This window comes from Pipistrellus kuhlii, unplaced genomic scaffold, assembly GCF_014108245.1.
Source record: "Pipistrellus kuhlii isolate mPipKuh1 unplaced genomic scaffold, mPipKuh1.p scaffold_m20_p_19, whole genome shotgun sequence".
NCBI classification, from domain to species: Eukaryota; Metazoa; Chordata; class Mammalia; order Chiroptera; family Vespertilionidae; genus Pipistrellus; species Pipistrellus kuhlii.
The window spans coordinates 21234119-21251796 of NW_023425504.1; the positions used below are offsets into that span (position 1 = coordinate 21234119).

General features: G+C 42.1%; 1 protein-coding gene across 3 annotated transcripts; it reads left to right on the forward strand.

Moving 5' to 3' along the window:
- The first annotated feature begins 31 nt into the window (after positions 1-31).
- On the forward strand, positions 32-17071 carry RNF113A (ring finger protein 113A). 3 transcript variants are annotated; one of them, XM_036443552.2, is made up of 3 exons: positions 32-1158; positions 1280-1348; positions 16766-17071. In XM_036443552.2, exons 1-2 carry the CDS (start codon positions 168-170, stop codon positions 1336-1338), a joined length of 1050 nt encoding a protein of 349 aa, XP_036299445.1. In that variant the 5' UTR covers positions 32-167; the 3' UTR covers positions 1339-1348; positions 16766-17071. The 3 variants fall into 3 exon arrangements, with proteins under 3 accessions (XP_036299445.1, XP_036299447.1, XP_036299446.1); XM_036443554.2 differs by having other exon boundaries at positions 16793-17071; XM_036443553.2 differs by having other exon boundaries at positions 16804-17071.
- The last annotated feature ends 607 nt before the right edge of the window (positions 17072-17678 follow it).

Here is a 17678-nt window from a genome sequence, read left to right on the forward strand (position 1 = left end):
TTCCCACTGCGCCCCGCGGCTGGGCGGAGTCACGTACGCGGAGGGAACGACGGTGGCCCGCAGGGTTCTAAAGGGGCGCATTCGCGTGCCCGAGCGCTCCAGCTGCCCGCGCGCACTTCGCTCCGGGTGCTCGCGAAGCATCTGTTTCGGAGCTCGGGGGCTGCACGATGGCAGATCAAATCTCCCCTGAGAAGGCGAAGGGCAAGGTGTGCACCTTCCTGTTCAAAAAGCCTGCACGAAAGGGGCCTGTAGGCCGCAGGAAGCGCCCGATCGGCGAGCCAGAGCCCGGAGACAGCAGCAGCAGCAGCAGCGACGAAGGCAGCACCGTGGTTCGCCGCGAAAAGAAGCGGGCGACCCACAATCCGATGATACAGAAGACCCGCGGCAGTGGCAAGCAGAAGGTGGTTTACTGTGAATTGAGTAGCGAGGAGGAGGGAGATGGGAAGGGGAATGAGGCTGAGACTCTCCGTGTGGTCTACAAGTCCACCCGCTCGGCGAAACCCGTGGGGCCAGAGGATATGGGGGCGACTGCTGTCTACGAGCTGGACACAGAAAAGGAGCGTGACGCACAAGCCATCTTTGAGCGCAGCCAGAAGATCCAGGAGGAGCTGAGGGGCAAGGAAGATGACAAGATCTATCGGGGAATCAATAACTATCAGAAATTCATGAAACCCAAGGATACGTCCATGGGCAATGCTTCCTCCGGAATGGTGCGGAAGGGCCCCATCCGAGCTCCCGAGCATCTACGTGCCACCGTGCGCTGGGATTACCAGCCCGACATCTGTAAGGACTATAAGGAGACTGGCTTTTGCGGCTTCGGAGACAGCTGCAAATTTCTCCATGACCGATCAGATTACAAGCACGGGTGGCAGATCGAACGTGAGCTTGATGAGGGTCGCTATGGTGTCTATGAAGATGAAAATTATGAAGTGGGAAGCGATGGTGAGGAAATACCATTCAAATGTTTCATCTGTCGCCAGTCCTTCAAAAACCCAGTCGTCACCAAGTGCAGGCATTATTTCTGCGAGAGCTGTGCACTGCAGCATTTCCGCACGACCCCGCGCTGCTACGTCTGTGACCAGCAGACCAATGGCGTCTTCAATCCAGCGAAAGAATTAATTGCTAAACTGGAAAAGCATCAGGATGCAGAAGAGGATGGTACTTATGACTTTCCAGAAAACCCCGATTCGGGTCCAATTCCCATTACTTAGTTTTCCCCTTATTTTCCAATTTAAAAATAAATATGTTGGAAATATTAATTCGTGTCCTTTCTTTGTAGGGAAAATGACAGAGGAAAAGGCAGGTGATGAAGAAGATTCCTGGACAGATGGCTTGTGAAAGCATCAAGGTAGGTATAATGTGTATTTTTACCTAGTATAAACGCTGCCTGTGTGTAACTTTTCAAAACTCTGGCATAAATTACAAGGATGGGAGAAATTCGAGGAAAGAGCTAGAATTTGCTTGAAATAACCCCAACTGTGGTGAAAGGAAGAACTGAATCTATTTATTATATCACATTTCTGTATCACTTAATGGTTTGCAAAAGTACTTTCATGCATTATTTCTATTGAGAGCCTGTGCCATAATACTCCCCAGCCAGGGTATGGGGGTGGGGGAGGTGGGTGGGAGAATTGGGTTGGGGGACTGACAAGTGACTAGCACCACAGAATGCATGTATGGGAAATGGCCCTTGCTCTTTTTGAAGCATCTACACCAACCACCCCTTCCATGGATAATTGAAATGATCTATGCTGTGCTGTCCACTAAAGCTGCTGGCTTCTGTGGCTGTTGAGCACTTAAAATGTGGCTGGTGGCCACCATAGTGGACATTGCAGTTGTAGACTGAACTTGGGCACCTGCAGAGGACAAAAATCTAGTATTTTATAATGCATTGTCTGAAACTGATATCACAGACCCTGTAATATCACCTCTAAAGTTAATCTAGATGCCTGTCTTCCCAACTAATTTGTGAACTCCTGTAACTAGCCCAGTGCTTGACATATAATAAGCTCTTAATAAGGAAACCCAGAGAGGTTTCAAGAGAGAAATTGGGGCCAAATCCTTGAATCCAAGTTGAGAAGCTTGACTATATATTCTGTTGGTAATGGGGAGATAGAGTTTTGGGGAAGGGAACAAAATCAGACTTTTAAAAAGAAATTGTTACAGACTATCAGATAGATGGCAGGGAGATGGATGACAAGAGGTAGGGAAGCCAGTTAGGCCAAATGATTAGTAAATTTTTATTGATCTGGCTAGAATTTGAGCTGATCCCAGGAAAGAAATGCAAGAATAAATTGTGGTTAGGATTTTTAAATTCACATCATTAATCCATTTAAAGATATTCTTTGAGCAGTTATTCTGTGTCAGGGTAAGGGATATTAGCAAATAATGGACAGAACCCCTGTATTAACAGAGCCAGACATCAGTGGCAGGTGTGATGAGTACAAGAAAAAAAGTGCACCGGGTTACTCTCTCAGGATAAACCCAATCCCAGCTTTGGAGGAGTTCAGAAACATAAACTCACAATGTGAAACTTTTTGTTTATTTGCATTCCCGTAAAAAAAATTAAATTCATCATGTCAACTACTGCAAAAACATGCTGGAATTTTTATTGGGATTGCATTGAAATAAAAAGTTGGAGTAAACAGATCTCTTATACACACATAACTGCATTCTGTTAGTAAAATTGCAACATTGAGATTGGTACAATGCTGTTAAGTAATTTACAGACCTTATTCAAATTTCATCAATTGCTCTACTAATGTCCTCGTTCTGGACCACAATGCCATCCAGGGTCACACATTGCAGTTCCTTGTGATGTCTCTCTTATTCTGGAAGAACTCTCAGTCTTTCTTTTGTCATTCATGACCTTGACACATCTGAAGAGTACTGGCCAGTTATTTTGTAGCTACCTCCAAATTTTGGTTTGTCTGATGTTTCCTTAGAAAAACCATAGGAGAGATGCTGTGTACTTCTCAGTGTATTAATGTGAAACATTGTATAACAGTATATAAAATATAGTGGAATGCCGTAGATACTTGAGAAGCCTACAAGGAAAAGGGCTTAAGAAAGCATCACACATTGCTGGGACTGGTTTGGCTCAGTGGATAGAGCGTCGGCCTGCAGACTGAAAGGTCCTGGGTTCAATTCCGGTCAAGGGCATGTACCTTGGTTGCGGGCACATCCCCAGAAGGGGGTGTGCAAGAGGCAGCTGATCGATGATTCTCTCTAATCGATGTTTCTAACTCTCTATCCCTCTCTCTTCCTCTCTGTAAAAATCAATAAAATATGTTTTTTTTTTAAAAAGAAAGAAAGAAAGCATCACACAGGCCCTAGCTTGTTTTGCTCAGTGGATAGAATGTAAGCCTGCGGACTGGAGGGTCTGGATTTGATTCTGGTCAAGGGTACATGTCCAGGTTTTGGGCTCGATCCCCAGTAGGGGGCGTGCAGTAGGCAGCCGATCACTGATTCTCATCATTGATCTCTCTCTCCCTCTCTTTCTCTCTCTCTCACTTCCTCTCTGAAGTCAATGATTTTTTTTTTAAATAAAGAAAGCTTCACACAGAAATAGCATTTAAGGGATGAGAGATAGAGACTGAGCCAAATAGGAAACAGGAAAGAAGACCTTTTAGAGGCAAATGGAGAAACAGTGTTTTTAAAAGGCCTGGCTGGTTTGGCTTACTGCAGCGTTTCCCAAACTTTTGACATATGTGTACCCCTTCTATAATTTTCGTAACGCTGAGTACCCCTCGTACTCATGAGAACGTAGAATTAGGCGCAGCTAAGCACGGTGCAGTGCATATCCCCACCAAACTCTGGTGCAACGCGTACCCCCACCAAACTCTTCCCGTACCCCTGGGGGTACCCGTACCACACTTTGGGAAACACTGGTAGTGGATACAGCATTGGCCTGTGGACCGAAGGATCCAGGGTTAGAATCTGGTCGAGGGCACATACCTTGGTTGCAGGCTCCATCCCTGGCCCTGGTCAGTGGGCGTACAGGAGACAACCAATTGATGTGTCTCTCTCACATGATGTTTCTCTCTCAAAATCAATGGAAAACTATCCTTGGGTAAGGATTAACAAAAGTATCGTGGAGGGGTGGGAGAGGTAGAAGAGGATAAAGGGGATAAATGGTGATGGAAGGAGACTTAACTTGGGGTGGTAAACACACAATACAATCTACAGAAGATGTGTTATATTGTAGAATTGTATAACTGAAAGCTGCGGGGGCCTGATGTGGCGGGGATCTCCCTTTTCCATGTCCCGCACAGAAAGAGAGATGAACGAACCAGTTCTAAGTGGAGGTGGCCAGGGATTGAGAAAGACACAGAGATAGATTTTAAGCTGGGAGCTGGGAGGGCCGCAGATCCCCCTGAGCCACGCAGCACACTTATTCTCCAATCCACAGAGGGGTTTCACAGGAAAACAAGGACCTGGGAGGGCCCAGGTCCCACCCACTCCTTCCTCCTGGACAAACAAGCCAGGAACTAAGAACATCTCCGCACTCCCAGGGCGGGAGTGCAACTGACATGACTCCGCCAATATCCCGGGCCCAGTCAGCAACAATCAAGAATGTCCAGGTGTCTTCCCAGGTGGCCCTCTACAGAAAGCTATATAATTTTATTAACCAATGTCACCCCAATAAATTCTATTAAAAAAAAAAGGTATCATGGTAAAAAATACGGTAATGATTAACAAAATAATCCTTAAAATGATTAATTTTAAATAAATATTCCTGAGAATTTATGCTAAAAAAGTTATTCAAGAGTAGAATAAAGCTTATAGAAAAAGATATACATGCCAAGACCAGTTTGGCTCAATGGATAGAGCATCGGCTTGGGGACTGACGGGTCCCGGGTTCGATTCAGGTCAAGGGCATATACCTTGGTTGCGGGCATATCCCCAGTAGGGGGTGTGCAAGAGGCAGCTGATCGATGACTCTCTCATCGATGTTTCTAGCTCTCTATCTCTCCCTTCCTCTCTGTACAAAATAAAATATATTAAAAAAAAAAAAAGGGAAAAAAAAAGAAAAAGATATACAATGACTTAAAAAATGTATAAAGTAATAGTCATCAAATGGGAACATTGCTTAATTTTAATGGTGAGAGTCTAGGGATTTGGTTACTCACCTCTTTGGACTTTTCTGAAATTCTTAAATTTTTTTTTAGATTTTTACACTATGGTTAAATAGTAAAGTTATGTTTCGGAGGGGAAAAATAAAAAGATACACATTAGCCGAAACCGGTTTGGCTCAGTACATAGAGCGTCGGTCTGCAGACTGAAGGGTCCAGAGTTCGATTCCGGTCAAAGGCATGTACCTTGGTTGCAGGCACATCCCCGGTAGGGGGCGTGCACGAGGCAGCTGATCGATGACTCTCTCTATGGATGTTTCTAACTATCTCTCTCCCTTCCTCTCTGTAAAAAACCAATAAAATATATATATTTTTTAAAAGATATACATTAAATTGTTATATGTTACATAAGCTGAGAGAAAGAGTCCAGGAGAAAACAAGAAGAAAGGGAAAGAATGCTGCTGCTGACTTAAGTTCTAGGAGGTAGCTAGAACTGAGAAGGGATGGAATTAAAAGCACATATTGAAAATTGATCTTTTTCTTTCAAATTATGAGAACATTTAACTAGAAAGTTATAAAGATAATAAAAGTAAACTATAGAAACAAATGAAGGGCCCTTGAATAATGCTCTCCAGGTCTCTCCATACTGTCTCAAAGGATAAGAGATCCTTTTTTACAGCTGTATAGTATTCCATTGTATAGATCAGTGTTTCCCAAACTTTTGACATATGTGTACCCCTTCTATAATTTTCGTAGCGCTGAGTACCCCTTGTACTCATGAGAACGTAGAATTAGGCGCAGCTAAGCACAGTGCAGTGCATATCCCCACCAAACTCCAGTGCAACACGTACCCCCACCAAACTCTTCCCGTACCCCTGGGCGTATGTGTACCACACTTTGGGAAACACTGGTGTAGATGTATCACAGTTTTCTAATCCACTCATCTGTTGATGGGCACTTAGGCTGTTTCTATTATAGATCTTAGCTATTGTAAATTGTGCTGCTATGAACATAGGGGTGCATATAATCTTTCTGATTGGAGTTTCAGGTTTCTTAGGATATGTTCCTAGAAGTGGGACCACTGGGTCAAATAGCAGTTCCATTTTTAATTTTTTGAGGAAACTCCATACTGTTTTTCCATCATGGCTGCACCCTTGTAGACAGCATGGAGGGACCTGGGGAATGTTATGCTAAGCAAAATAAGCCAGTCAGAGAAAGGCAGGTATCATGTGATCTCACTCACATGTGGAATCTAATGAACCAAAATAACTGATGAACAAAATAGAGCTAGAGACATAAGCATAGAACAGATTGATGGATCTCAGAGGGAAGGTAGGGATAGAGGGTGGGTGGAAAGAGCTTAACCAGGCAACTTATATGCATACATGCACAGCCCAGGGACACAGACAATAGTGTGAGGAAGGCCTGAGCAGGGCAGGGAGAGCCTGGAGGGGGCCAATGGGAGCAAAAGGGGGACATTGGTAATACTTTCAACAATAAAGATAAGTTAAAAAATAAAAAGAAGGACCTGACTGGTGTGGCTCAGTGGTTGAACATCAACCTATGAACCAGAAGGTCATGGTTTCACTTCCCAGGTCAGGGCACATGCCTAGATTGCAGGCTCAATTCCCAGTGGGGAGCGTGCAGGAAGCAGCTAATCAGTGATTCCCTCTCATCATTGATGTTTCTATCTCTAGCTCCCTCTCCCTTTCTCTGTGAAATCAATAAAAATATTTTTTAAATAATAATAATTAAAAAAGGCCCTTGGCACTTAGGAGAGGGAAAGGCAAAGGTAAACTAATTGCCTGGGGGTGGGGGGAGCAGAAAAGGGGAACGGAAAGGCCAGGTCCTGCTTCCCAGAGCAAGAGCACACAAGAAGTTAAAGAGATGAGAGAAGCCAAAACCGGTTTGGCTCAGTGGATAGATCGTCGGCTTGCGGACTGAAAGGTCCCAGGTTTGATTCCAGTCAAGGGCATGTACCTTGGTTGCGGGCACATCCCCAGTAGGGGGTGTGCAAGAGGCAGCTGATCGATGATTCTCTCTCATCGATGTTTCTAACTCTCTATCCCTCTCTCTTCCTCTCTGTAAAAAATCATTAAATATATATTTTTTAAAAAGAGCTGAGAAAAGAGGAGAAAGATAACATTTGTCTACTATTTCACATGTTTTTTTTTAATACCTGTCTGTGAATCTTAAGAGAATATTCAAAATATATGCAAATAAACATTATTCTTAGAATCCATACCATTCAGCAGATTTTTTTTTTTAAGTATAGTTTTTTTTTTAAAAAAAATATTTTAACCCTAGCTGGTTTGGCTCAGCCGATAGACCGTCAGCCTGTAGAATAAAGGGTCCCAGGTTGCAGGCTTGATCCCCAGTAGGGGGCATACAGGAGGCAGCCAATCAATCATTCTCTCTCATCATTGATGTTTCTATCTCTCCCCTCTCCCTTCCTCTCTGAAATCAATAAAATTGTATTTAAAAATATAATTTGATCAGCTGCCTCCTGCATGCCCCACAGGGTATCAAGCATGTGCCCTGAAGTGGAATCAAACCGTGACCTCCTGGTTCATAAATCAGCAGTGAACCACTGAGCCACACTGGCCAGGCAGCAGATCCTTAAAGGGATAATAACACTACAAAAGTACATAAATCAATGGTGTACTCAAGATATTTTTCATGCTTACAAAAAAAAGTGTGCCAGCAGAGATGAGATTGCAGCTGGGCACTGAAAGAGCTAACTTAGTCTAAAGTCAGAGGAGTCTGACATATTATAGGAAATGACTCTGGTGGGAAAGAGAATATCCCAGGCAGAGAGTTAAGTATATCCCAGTGACCTAAAGTACGAGACTGGTTTCAGCTCAGAACTCAAAACAATCCAGGGTGGTTAAAGGAAAAAGGCAAAGTGGCCAGGTAGTCAGGACGAAAGAACAGACACCTTGCAAGTCATGTTAAGGACTTTGTAGGGCAAAAGGGTGCCTTCAAATTGTTTTAAGAAAGAAAGTGGAATGATCAGATTTGAATTGTATAAAGATAATTTTTTGGTGTGGGAAATGAATTGAAGGAACCAGACATGAAACAGGGAGATGGGTTAGGTTGGTGCACTAGTCCAGGTGACATGATGGTAAACAAACTAGAATCTGTGGATATTAATTTAATAGTTTTGAGCAACCACTAGATGGGCTGGTACTAATTGATTTAAGCACTGGAGATAGAGCCATAACAAAAGCACTCAAGTTCCTCCTCTCATAGAAGTTACATGAGAGACAGTAACAGATTTATACATACACATACATAATATTAAATTGACATAAATACTATGAAAAATAATAAAGCATTGAAGGGAGATAAGAGTGCAGTGGTGTGGAGAATGTTATTTTATTTAGAACTAGAGGCCCGGTGCATGAAATTTGTGCAGGGGGGGGTGTCCCTCATCCCAGCCTGCACCCTCTCCAATCTGGAATCCCTCTCACAATCCAGGACTGCTGGTTCCCAACTGCTCGCCTGCCTGCCAGCCTGATTGATGTCTAACTGCTCCTGTGCCAGCCTGTTTAACCCCCAACTTCCCTCCTCTGCCGACCTGGTCACCCCTAACTGCCCTCCCCTACTGGGTTTATTGCCCCCAACTGCCCTCCCTTGCAAGCCTGGTCTCTCTCCACTGCCCTCCCTTGCAGGCCTGGTGACTCACAACTGCCCTCTCCTGCTTGCTTGATTGCACACAACTGCCCTCACTTGCAGGTCTGGTCCCCCCCAGCTGCCCTCCCCTACTGGCCATCTTGTGGTGGCCATCTTGTGTCCACATGGGGCAGGATCTTTGACCACATGGGGGCAGCCATCTTGTGTGTTGGAGTGATGGTCAACCTGCATATTACTCTTTTATTAGCTATGATAGAGGCCTGGTGGATGGGTGGGGGCCAGCTGGTTTGCCTGGAATGATGTCCCAGATCAGGGTGGGGATTCCCTTGGGGTGTGGAGTGGCCTGGGTAAAGAGCCTGTGGTGGTTTACAGGCTAGCCATGCCCCCCAGTGACCCAAGCGGAGGCCCTGGTATATGGGGTTTATTTATCTTCTACAATTGAAACTTTGTAGCCTAGAGCGGAGCCACGCCTTCTGCTTGCTCTTTGGCGGCAGCCATTTCTTTTGCAATTTATGTATCTTCTATGATTGAAACTTTGTAGCCTGGAGTGAAGGCCTGAGCCGGCCAGGGTGTGTGGAAAGCTTGGCTTCCTCCATTGCCGAGGACAACCCTAGCCTCCTGGTCTCCCAGCTCAGTGGCTGCTGCCATTTCTGTTGGAATTTATTTACCTTCTATAATTGAAACTTTGTACCCTTCAGTGGAGGCCTGGGCCCACCGGGGCCAGGGTGTGTGAAAAGCTTGGCTTCCTCCATTGCCAAGGAAACCCAAGCCTCCCTCCTGCTCTCTGTTGCCACAACCATCTTGGTTGGGGTTAATTTGCATACTCACCCTTGTTGGCTGGTGGGCGTGGCTTGTGGGTATAGAGGAGTGGTGGTTAATTTGCATATTACTATTTTATTAGATAGGATTGTGAGGGAGGGCCTCTTCTGATAGGTAACATTTGAGCAGAGACCTAAACAGAGCAGGTATGTAGCAGAAGAGCATTCCAGAAAAGAGCCATAAAATCACGTGCAAAGGCCCTGAGGCAAGAATGTACCAGATATATATTCTAAGAACACTGAGGAAGCAATATAATTGGAGTGGACTCAAGGAAGAGGAAAGGAACTCAAGATTAGATAACAAATAATGGGGGAGGGGCAGCGCAGACTGTTTACAGCCTTATCTCAGTAAGATGGAGAGCCAGCTGGGAGCTTTTGTGCAGAGGAATGACATGATCTGATACTGGCTTTGAAAAGGATCCTTCTGGGGGCCCCAGGTCTCCCAACCGGGAACTCTGCTCCTGTGCCAGCCTGGCCACTGCCTGCTCTCCCAGCACAGCTGTGGTCCCAGCTATGGCACACTGTCTGGGTGTCTGGGCGATCCATGGGCAGCTGTGAGGGCAACGATGACAAAGGAACTGGAAACTCTGGAGTTCATCTACTCCTTTATAGTATTATCAGAAAATTCTTCTGGCTTCACCATTACTGTGATATCTGAGGCTGGAGAAAATGCTGAAACTGTCCAGACTGCCCTCAAGTTTACATATGGTGAGAAATATCCAGATGAAGTCCCCCTTTATGAAATACTAGAGTCCCTGTGCATGAAAATTCATGCACGGGGGTTGGGAGGGTCCCTCAGCCTAGCCTGCACCCTCTCCAATCCAGGACCCCTCAGGGGCAGTTAGACATCCCTCTCACAATCCGGGACCGCTGGCTGTAACCACTCACCTGCCTGCTTGCCTGATGGCCCCTAACCACCTCTGCCTGCCTGCCTGATGGCCCCTAACCACCTCTACCTGCCTGCCTGATCCCCCTAACTGCTCTCCCCTGCCGGCCTGTTTGCCCCTACTGCTCTCCCCTGCCAGCCTGGTCCCCCTAACTGCTCTCCCCTGCTAGCCTGATCGCCCCTAACAGCTTCTGCCTTGGCCCCCACCACCATGGCTTTGTCCAGAAGGACATCCAGATGGGTGTCCGGTCTAATTAGCATACTACCCTTTTATTAGTATAGATTCTCCCAGAAAAATAAATCGATGATTCTCTCCCATCGATGTTTCTAACTCTCTTTCCCTCTCTCTTCCTCTCTGTAAAAAATCAATAAAATATATATTTTTTAAAAGAATCAAATAATTTGCAACGTTTATAAGGGTAATAGGGGCCCCTAAACTCTTGATGAAATAACTATTAAAATATAACTCTGGCTGGTTTGGCTCAGTGGATAGAACATCAATCGGCCTTTGGATTGAAGGGTCCCAGGTTTGATTCAGGTCAAGGGCCCATACCTGGGTCGTGGGCTCGATCCACAGTAGGGAGTGTGCAGGAGGCAGCCGATCAATGATTCACTCTCATCATTGATGTTTCTATCTCTCCCTCTCCCTTCCACTCTTAAACCAATAAAAAAATATTTTTTTAAAAATGTAAGCCTCATATCACCTCTGGATCTCTTAGTCTGATAAATAAAAGTGGCAATTATTACAGGAAAAAAGTTGGAGTAACAATATTTATGTCAGACAAAATAGACTATAAAACAAAGTCTATATCAAGAGACAAAAATATGAAAGCAACCTAAGTGTCCATTGATAGATGGTCAACTATGCAATGAAATGTTACTGTTCATAAAAAGGAATAAAATCATACAATTTGCAATAAGATAAATAGACCTAAAACATATTATGCTAAGTGAAATAATTCAGAGAAAGACAAATACCATATGGTTTCACTTATATGTGGATCTGAAAAGCAATGAATAATCAAAACAGAAACAAACTCATAGATGCAGGAAAAAAAATATATATATTATTGATTTCAGGGAGAGAGAGAGAGAAACATCAATGATGAGCAGAGAATATTTTGATGATTGCCAGATGAGAGGGACTTTAAGGAACTGGGTGAAAAGATGAAAGAATTAAGAAATATAAATTAGCATTTACAAAATAGTCACGGGGATGTAAGTATAGCATCGGGAGTGTAGTCAATAATATTGTAATAACTGTATGGTGTGGAAGTGGGTACTAGATTTACCAGGGTGATCACTTTGTAAGTTTAATAAATGTCTAACCACTATGCTGCATACGGGAAACTAATATAATATTGACTATCAACTATTAAAGACAAAAAACAAACAAACACATAGTACTGAGGTAAGGACCAAAAGCTGTATATCAAACCCTGGTCCTATTTTGCTTTTTAGCATAGTATAAAAAAAAAAAATCACAAACAGGGCCCATTACATGTTAACCTACTAAAATTCTTCTTTCCCAATTAGACTAAGAGTTTATGAATTTTGAATTAAAGTTCCAATACAAATTAGGTATGACTATTGGGAAGGAAGCAGAGAAAGAGGATTATTTATGGATTTGCTTAGAGATACAAAGTTGTACTTAAACTTGATAAAACAGCCTTAAAAGTCTTTATTGGGTAGTATTTATTTATTTTTTCTGATTACAATTATGCAGTATGATTCCATTTGGGATTTCAAGTGAAACTGAAGTGCTGTATTCCCTAAAGACCAAATGGTGTTTTAAAGAGGATAAAGGGAATGTGTTAATTCTTTTTTCTTCTTTTTTTATTGTTTAAAGTATTACAAATAGTAGTACCTATATCTCCTTTTTCCCCCATTAACCTTTTTCCAACCTCCCCTACCCCCGGTACATGCCCTTACCCCACCCACCCAGGATCTTGCATCCATTGGTTATGCTTATATGCATGCATACAAGTCCTTCGGTTGATTTCTTACTTCCCCTCCTCCCCAGCCTAGCCGCTGTAATTTGACAGTCCGTTTGATGCTTCACTGCATCTGTATCTATCTTTTTGTTCATCAGGTTATAATGTTCTTTATTATCCATAAATGAGAGAGATCATGTGGTATTTTTCTTTCGTTGCCTGGCTTATTTCACTTAGCATAATGCTCTCCAGTTCCATCTATGCTGCTGCAAATGGTAAGAATTCCTTCTTTTGTATAACAGCATAGTATTCCATTGTGCAGATGTACCACAGTTTTCTAATCCACTCATCTGCTGATGGGCACTTAGGGTGTTTCCAAATCTTAGCTATGGTGAATTGTGCTGCTATGAACATAGGGGTGCATATATCCTTTCTGATTGGTGTTTCTATTTTCTTAGGATATATTCCTGAAAGTGGGATCACTGGGTCAAATGGGAGTTCCATTTTCTAAATTTTGAGAAAACGCCATACTGTTCTCCACAGTGGTTGCACCAGTCTGCATTCCCACCAGGAGTGCACAAGGGTTCCTTTTTTCTGCATCCTCACCAACACTTATCGTTTGTTGATTTGTTTTTTTGTTTTTTGTTTTTAAATATATTTTATTGATTTTATACAGAGAGGAAGGGAGAGAGACAGAGTTAGAAACACCGATGAGAGAGAGTCATCAATCAGCTGCCTCTTGCACACCCCCCACTGGGGATATGCCCGCAACCAAGGTACATGCCCTTGACCGGAATCAAACCCGGGACCCTTCAGTCCCCAAGCCGACGCTCTATCCATTGAGCCAAACCGGTCTCGTCCGTTTGTTGATTTGTTAATGATAACCAAGGAATGTGATAATTCTGATCAAAAGTTCTCTTTCTAGAAATGATAAATGAAAATAATTTTGGCAGTTCCTATGTCATTATGCATCTCCCAAGCAACGTGCAATTCCTCCTGTCACTACAACTTAGTCACTGAAGCACTGATCTTGTTACAAAACAAGTAAAACAAACAAGTCTCCTTCAGTTACTCCCTTGATTCATTATTAGCATTCACCTTTCCTTTCATCTTGCCCACAATCCCCGATGTTGAATGCCAAATGGTGATCTCGCTGAAGGACAGGACATTCAACAGTTTAAACCAGCAAAATTGAATTTGGCTATCCTTAGTTACTGACTGATGACTCTATTCCTATTTTTACATATTTAAAGTAATGCTATGTCCTTCCTGGAAGTTCTTTTTGTATTCCAAATTATGACAGGGACTGAAGTACAGCAAAGGAAAAATGCAAAAAGTTAAGTGTCAGGACAAGTTAGAAGCATACACATATATGTGGGTAAGTCTGGTTCAAATTCCTTTTCAGCAAGATAGTAATTTTTATGAAAATTTTAAAGAAATATTACTTAATTTAGCTTAAAGAAACTTAATTCTGCCTTAGTATCTAATTTAAAATGTGATCAGAAAGTATACTTTCTAACAAATATAAGGGAAAGTATTTACAAAGCATTTTACAACTCTAATAAATAATAAGTAATTTTTTATTGTACCATTAAAAAATACAAAACTGACAACACTCAGAAGCCCGTTATGTATTGTCTTCCAGGTCCCACCCCTCCTCCTCACATGCACACAGGTAACCACTATACTGACTTTTATGATAATCACTCCCTTGGTTTTTTCCCCATTGACCCAGCCTTCCTCTTTAGCTATTTATTTCTCCTTCCCTCCCAACAAACCAAGGATAATGTCTGCCTGATATCTTGCCCTTCTCATCTCCCTTTTATTCTCTTTTGTAACAGCTTTATCGCCATAATTCACGTATCATATCATGATGCGATATTTATATGAGTGGCTTTTAGTATATTTACAAGGTTATGCAAGCATCACTTTAAACACCCCCAAAAGTAACTCATCCCTTTTAGCAGTTAGTCTCCATCATTCCCCCTTGACCCCTACTCTCACAGAGAACTACTGATCTCCTTTCTGTCTATATATTTGCCTCTTCTGGATATTTCTTATCAGTGGAATTGTATAATATGTGGCCTTTTGTGACTGCCTACTTTTACTTAGAATGTTTTCAAGATTCATCCATGTTGTAGCATGTGTCAGTTCATTCCTGAATATTGCTAAATAATATTCCATTATATGGATACTAGTGGCCCGGTGCACGAAATTTGTGCACATTAAAAGGGAATTAATTAGAGGAAATATTTTAATATTGCTATTTGCCCTTCCTCTATAATAGAAGTGTCAGAGATGAAAGAAAATTAGTAAAATGTATATAAAAACCTTCCTCCTGTCAGAGTCTGGGCACGCCCAGCCGCAAACCTTGAAATGGCGCAAGACTCAGACCCAGGCGGCCCCACCCCTGTCAAGGCCTGAAGGGTGAGGGGGACAGCCTCAGGTCCCCCTGCCCGGCACCGAGTGGGGGGCACAGCCTCAGGTTCCTTGGCCCTGGCGCAAGGGCACGATGACCATTTGTATATTAGCTCTTTATTATATAGGATACTACATTTTGTTTATCCATTCATTATTTGATGGACATTTGGGTTGTTTCCACATTCACATAACATAAAATTGACCAGTTTAAAGTGAACAATTCAGTGGTAATTAGTACAATAACAGTGTTGTGAAGCTGCCACCTTTATATTGTTCTAAGATATTTTCATCACCTCAGAAGAAAACCCCATACTCCTTAAGCAAATGTTTCTCATTCTCTCCTTCCTGCAACCCCTAAAAACCACCACACTGCATTGTTTCTGTGGACTTAGCTAGTCTATATATTTTATATAAATAGAATCATATGATAAACAATCTTGCTCCTTTCACTTAACGCAATGCTTTCTAGGTTCAATCAAGTTGTAGTATGTATCAGTACTTCTTTTTGGGAACTGAATAACATTCCATTGTATGTATATACAATTAATCCATTCATCTGTTGATGGACACTGTGCATTTTCTACCTTTTTTCTATTATGAATAGTGCTGCTCTGAAAATAGATGTACATAGAATAGGTATGAGTAACTGTTTTTCAATTCTTTTGAGTATTCTCACCTAGGAGTAGAATTGCTGAGTCATATGGTAAAACTATTCTTAACTCTTTGAAGAACTGGCCAACTTTTCCATAGCAGCTACACCATTTTACATTCCCACCAGCAACATAAGCGGGTTCCGATTTTTCTTTTCTTTTTTTTTCTTTTTTAATAAGTTTTTATTGTTCATATTATTACAAATGTTCCTTTCCCCACCCCACCCCCACCATTGCTCTCCTCCACCAGGTTCCCACCCCACCCTCTGCCCTTTCCCCACTTCCCATTGTCCTCATCCATAGGTGCACAGTTTATGTTCAGTCTCTTTCCAATTTTTCCACATCCTCACCAAATTCTGTTTCTTTTTTTAAATGTAGGTGTAAAGTGGTATCGCATTGTGGTTTGGATTTGTACCTCCCTAATGACTAATGTCCTTGAGCATCTTTTCATGTGCTTGTTGGCTATTTGTATTATCATCTCTGGAAAAATGTCTATTCCAGTCCTTTACCCATTTTTAAATTGTGTTGTTTGTTTTTTGATTTTTCAGTTGTAAGTTCCTTATATATTCTAGATACTAGACCCTTATCAGATATATGGTTTGCAAATATTTTTTCCCATTTTATGTGTTGTCTTTTTACTTTTCTTGTTGGTATTCTTTGAAGCACAAAAGGTTTTAATTTAAATGAAGTACAATTTATTTCCTTTTGTTATTCATGTTTTTGGTATCATGTCTAAGAATACATTGCTAAATGTATCCAAGAGATTTATAGTTTTTGCTCTTACATTTAAGTCTTTTATCCATTTTGAGTTGATTTTTATATATGGCATGAGATAAGGCTTTGCTTCTATTCCTTTGTCTGTAGCTATCCAGTGACCCAGCACCATTTCTTGAAAAGACAATTGAATGTTCTTGGCACTCATAAAAAATCATTTGACCAGCCCTGGCTGGTTTGAGTCAGTGGATAGAGCGTCGACCTGTGGACTGAAAGGTCCCGGGTTCGATTCCGGGCAAGGGCATGTACCTTGGTTGCGGGCACATCCCCAGTGGGGGGTGTGCAGGAGGCAGCTGATCGATGATTCTCTCTCATTGATGTTTCTAGCTCTCTATCCCTCTCTCTTCCTCTCTGTGAAAAATCAATAAAATTTAGCATTTAGTTGATATTATTAAATTAGTTCTTTTAAGAGTCTTGGTTTCACTAAAATGTAGTCATGTCCTGGGGCCTGGCTGGCCTGCATGTAAAGTAAGTTTCAGAAAGAATATAAAAGTATACTTTGCTTAAGATAATAGAAGAATGTAACTGTTAAGCATAGGATGTATAGCTCTGTTTTTTTTCTGCTCTTAAGATAACATTACTGACTCATATTCCCAAGATGTCTTGCAGAAATCATTAAGCAGAAAGGACCACCTGGCGTGATGAAGACCCTGGACAGGATGCCACCAAGAACTAAAATGAGATTATGAAGCTTGCACAAGAACTGACCAATCAACAACGCAGCCCACAACCCTGAACCTCTTACTCGTGTTTAATCATGTTATTTTGCCTTTAAAAGCCCCCAATTGTAATCTATCAGTGATCTGGGTTTTTAAGTGATAGCTTCCAGTTTTTCTTGTGTAGTGCCCTGCAATAAAGCTACCCTAATTCCTCCACTGTAATTCTTAGTATTCAGTGTTTGACTCTGCTGTGTGCTGGGTAAATGAACTATCTTACCTATAGCTTCCATTAAGATTTGCCCTAACTTGTTTGGCTCAGAGGATAGAGCATCGGCCTGTGGACTCAAGGATCCCAGGTTCGATGCCGGTCAAGGGCATGTACCTTGGTTGTGGGCACATCCCCAGTAGGAGGTGTGCAGGAGGCAGCTGATCGATGATTCTCTCTCATCGATGTTTCTTACTCTCTATCCCTCTCCCTTCCTCTCTGTAAAAAATCATAAAGTATATTTAAAAAAAAAAGATTTAATCAGAAAGTTTTGGTTTTACAATACTGGGTAGGGGAAATGTTCCATAGCCAGATATAATATCCATTCCTATTTAAATATTCAGGTAAAGTTGGCATAACTTCTTTACATAAATCTACTTCAAACAACCCAACTTTCATAATCTTATTAACTATATTTTTTTACGATCTCTCAATCTAATTATAGTCTGAGTCAGGGATTCACCAATGGGTTTTGGTATCCAGGTCCTTCCATCAATCTTTATTTTAATATTTTTCAATGATCATTACCAGCTCCCATAGGCTACTGATATGAACTTTCT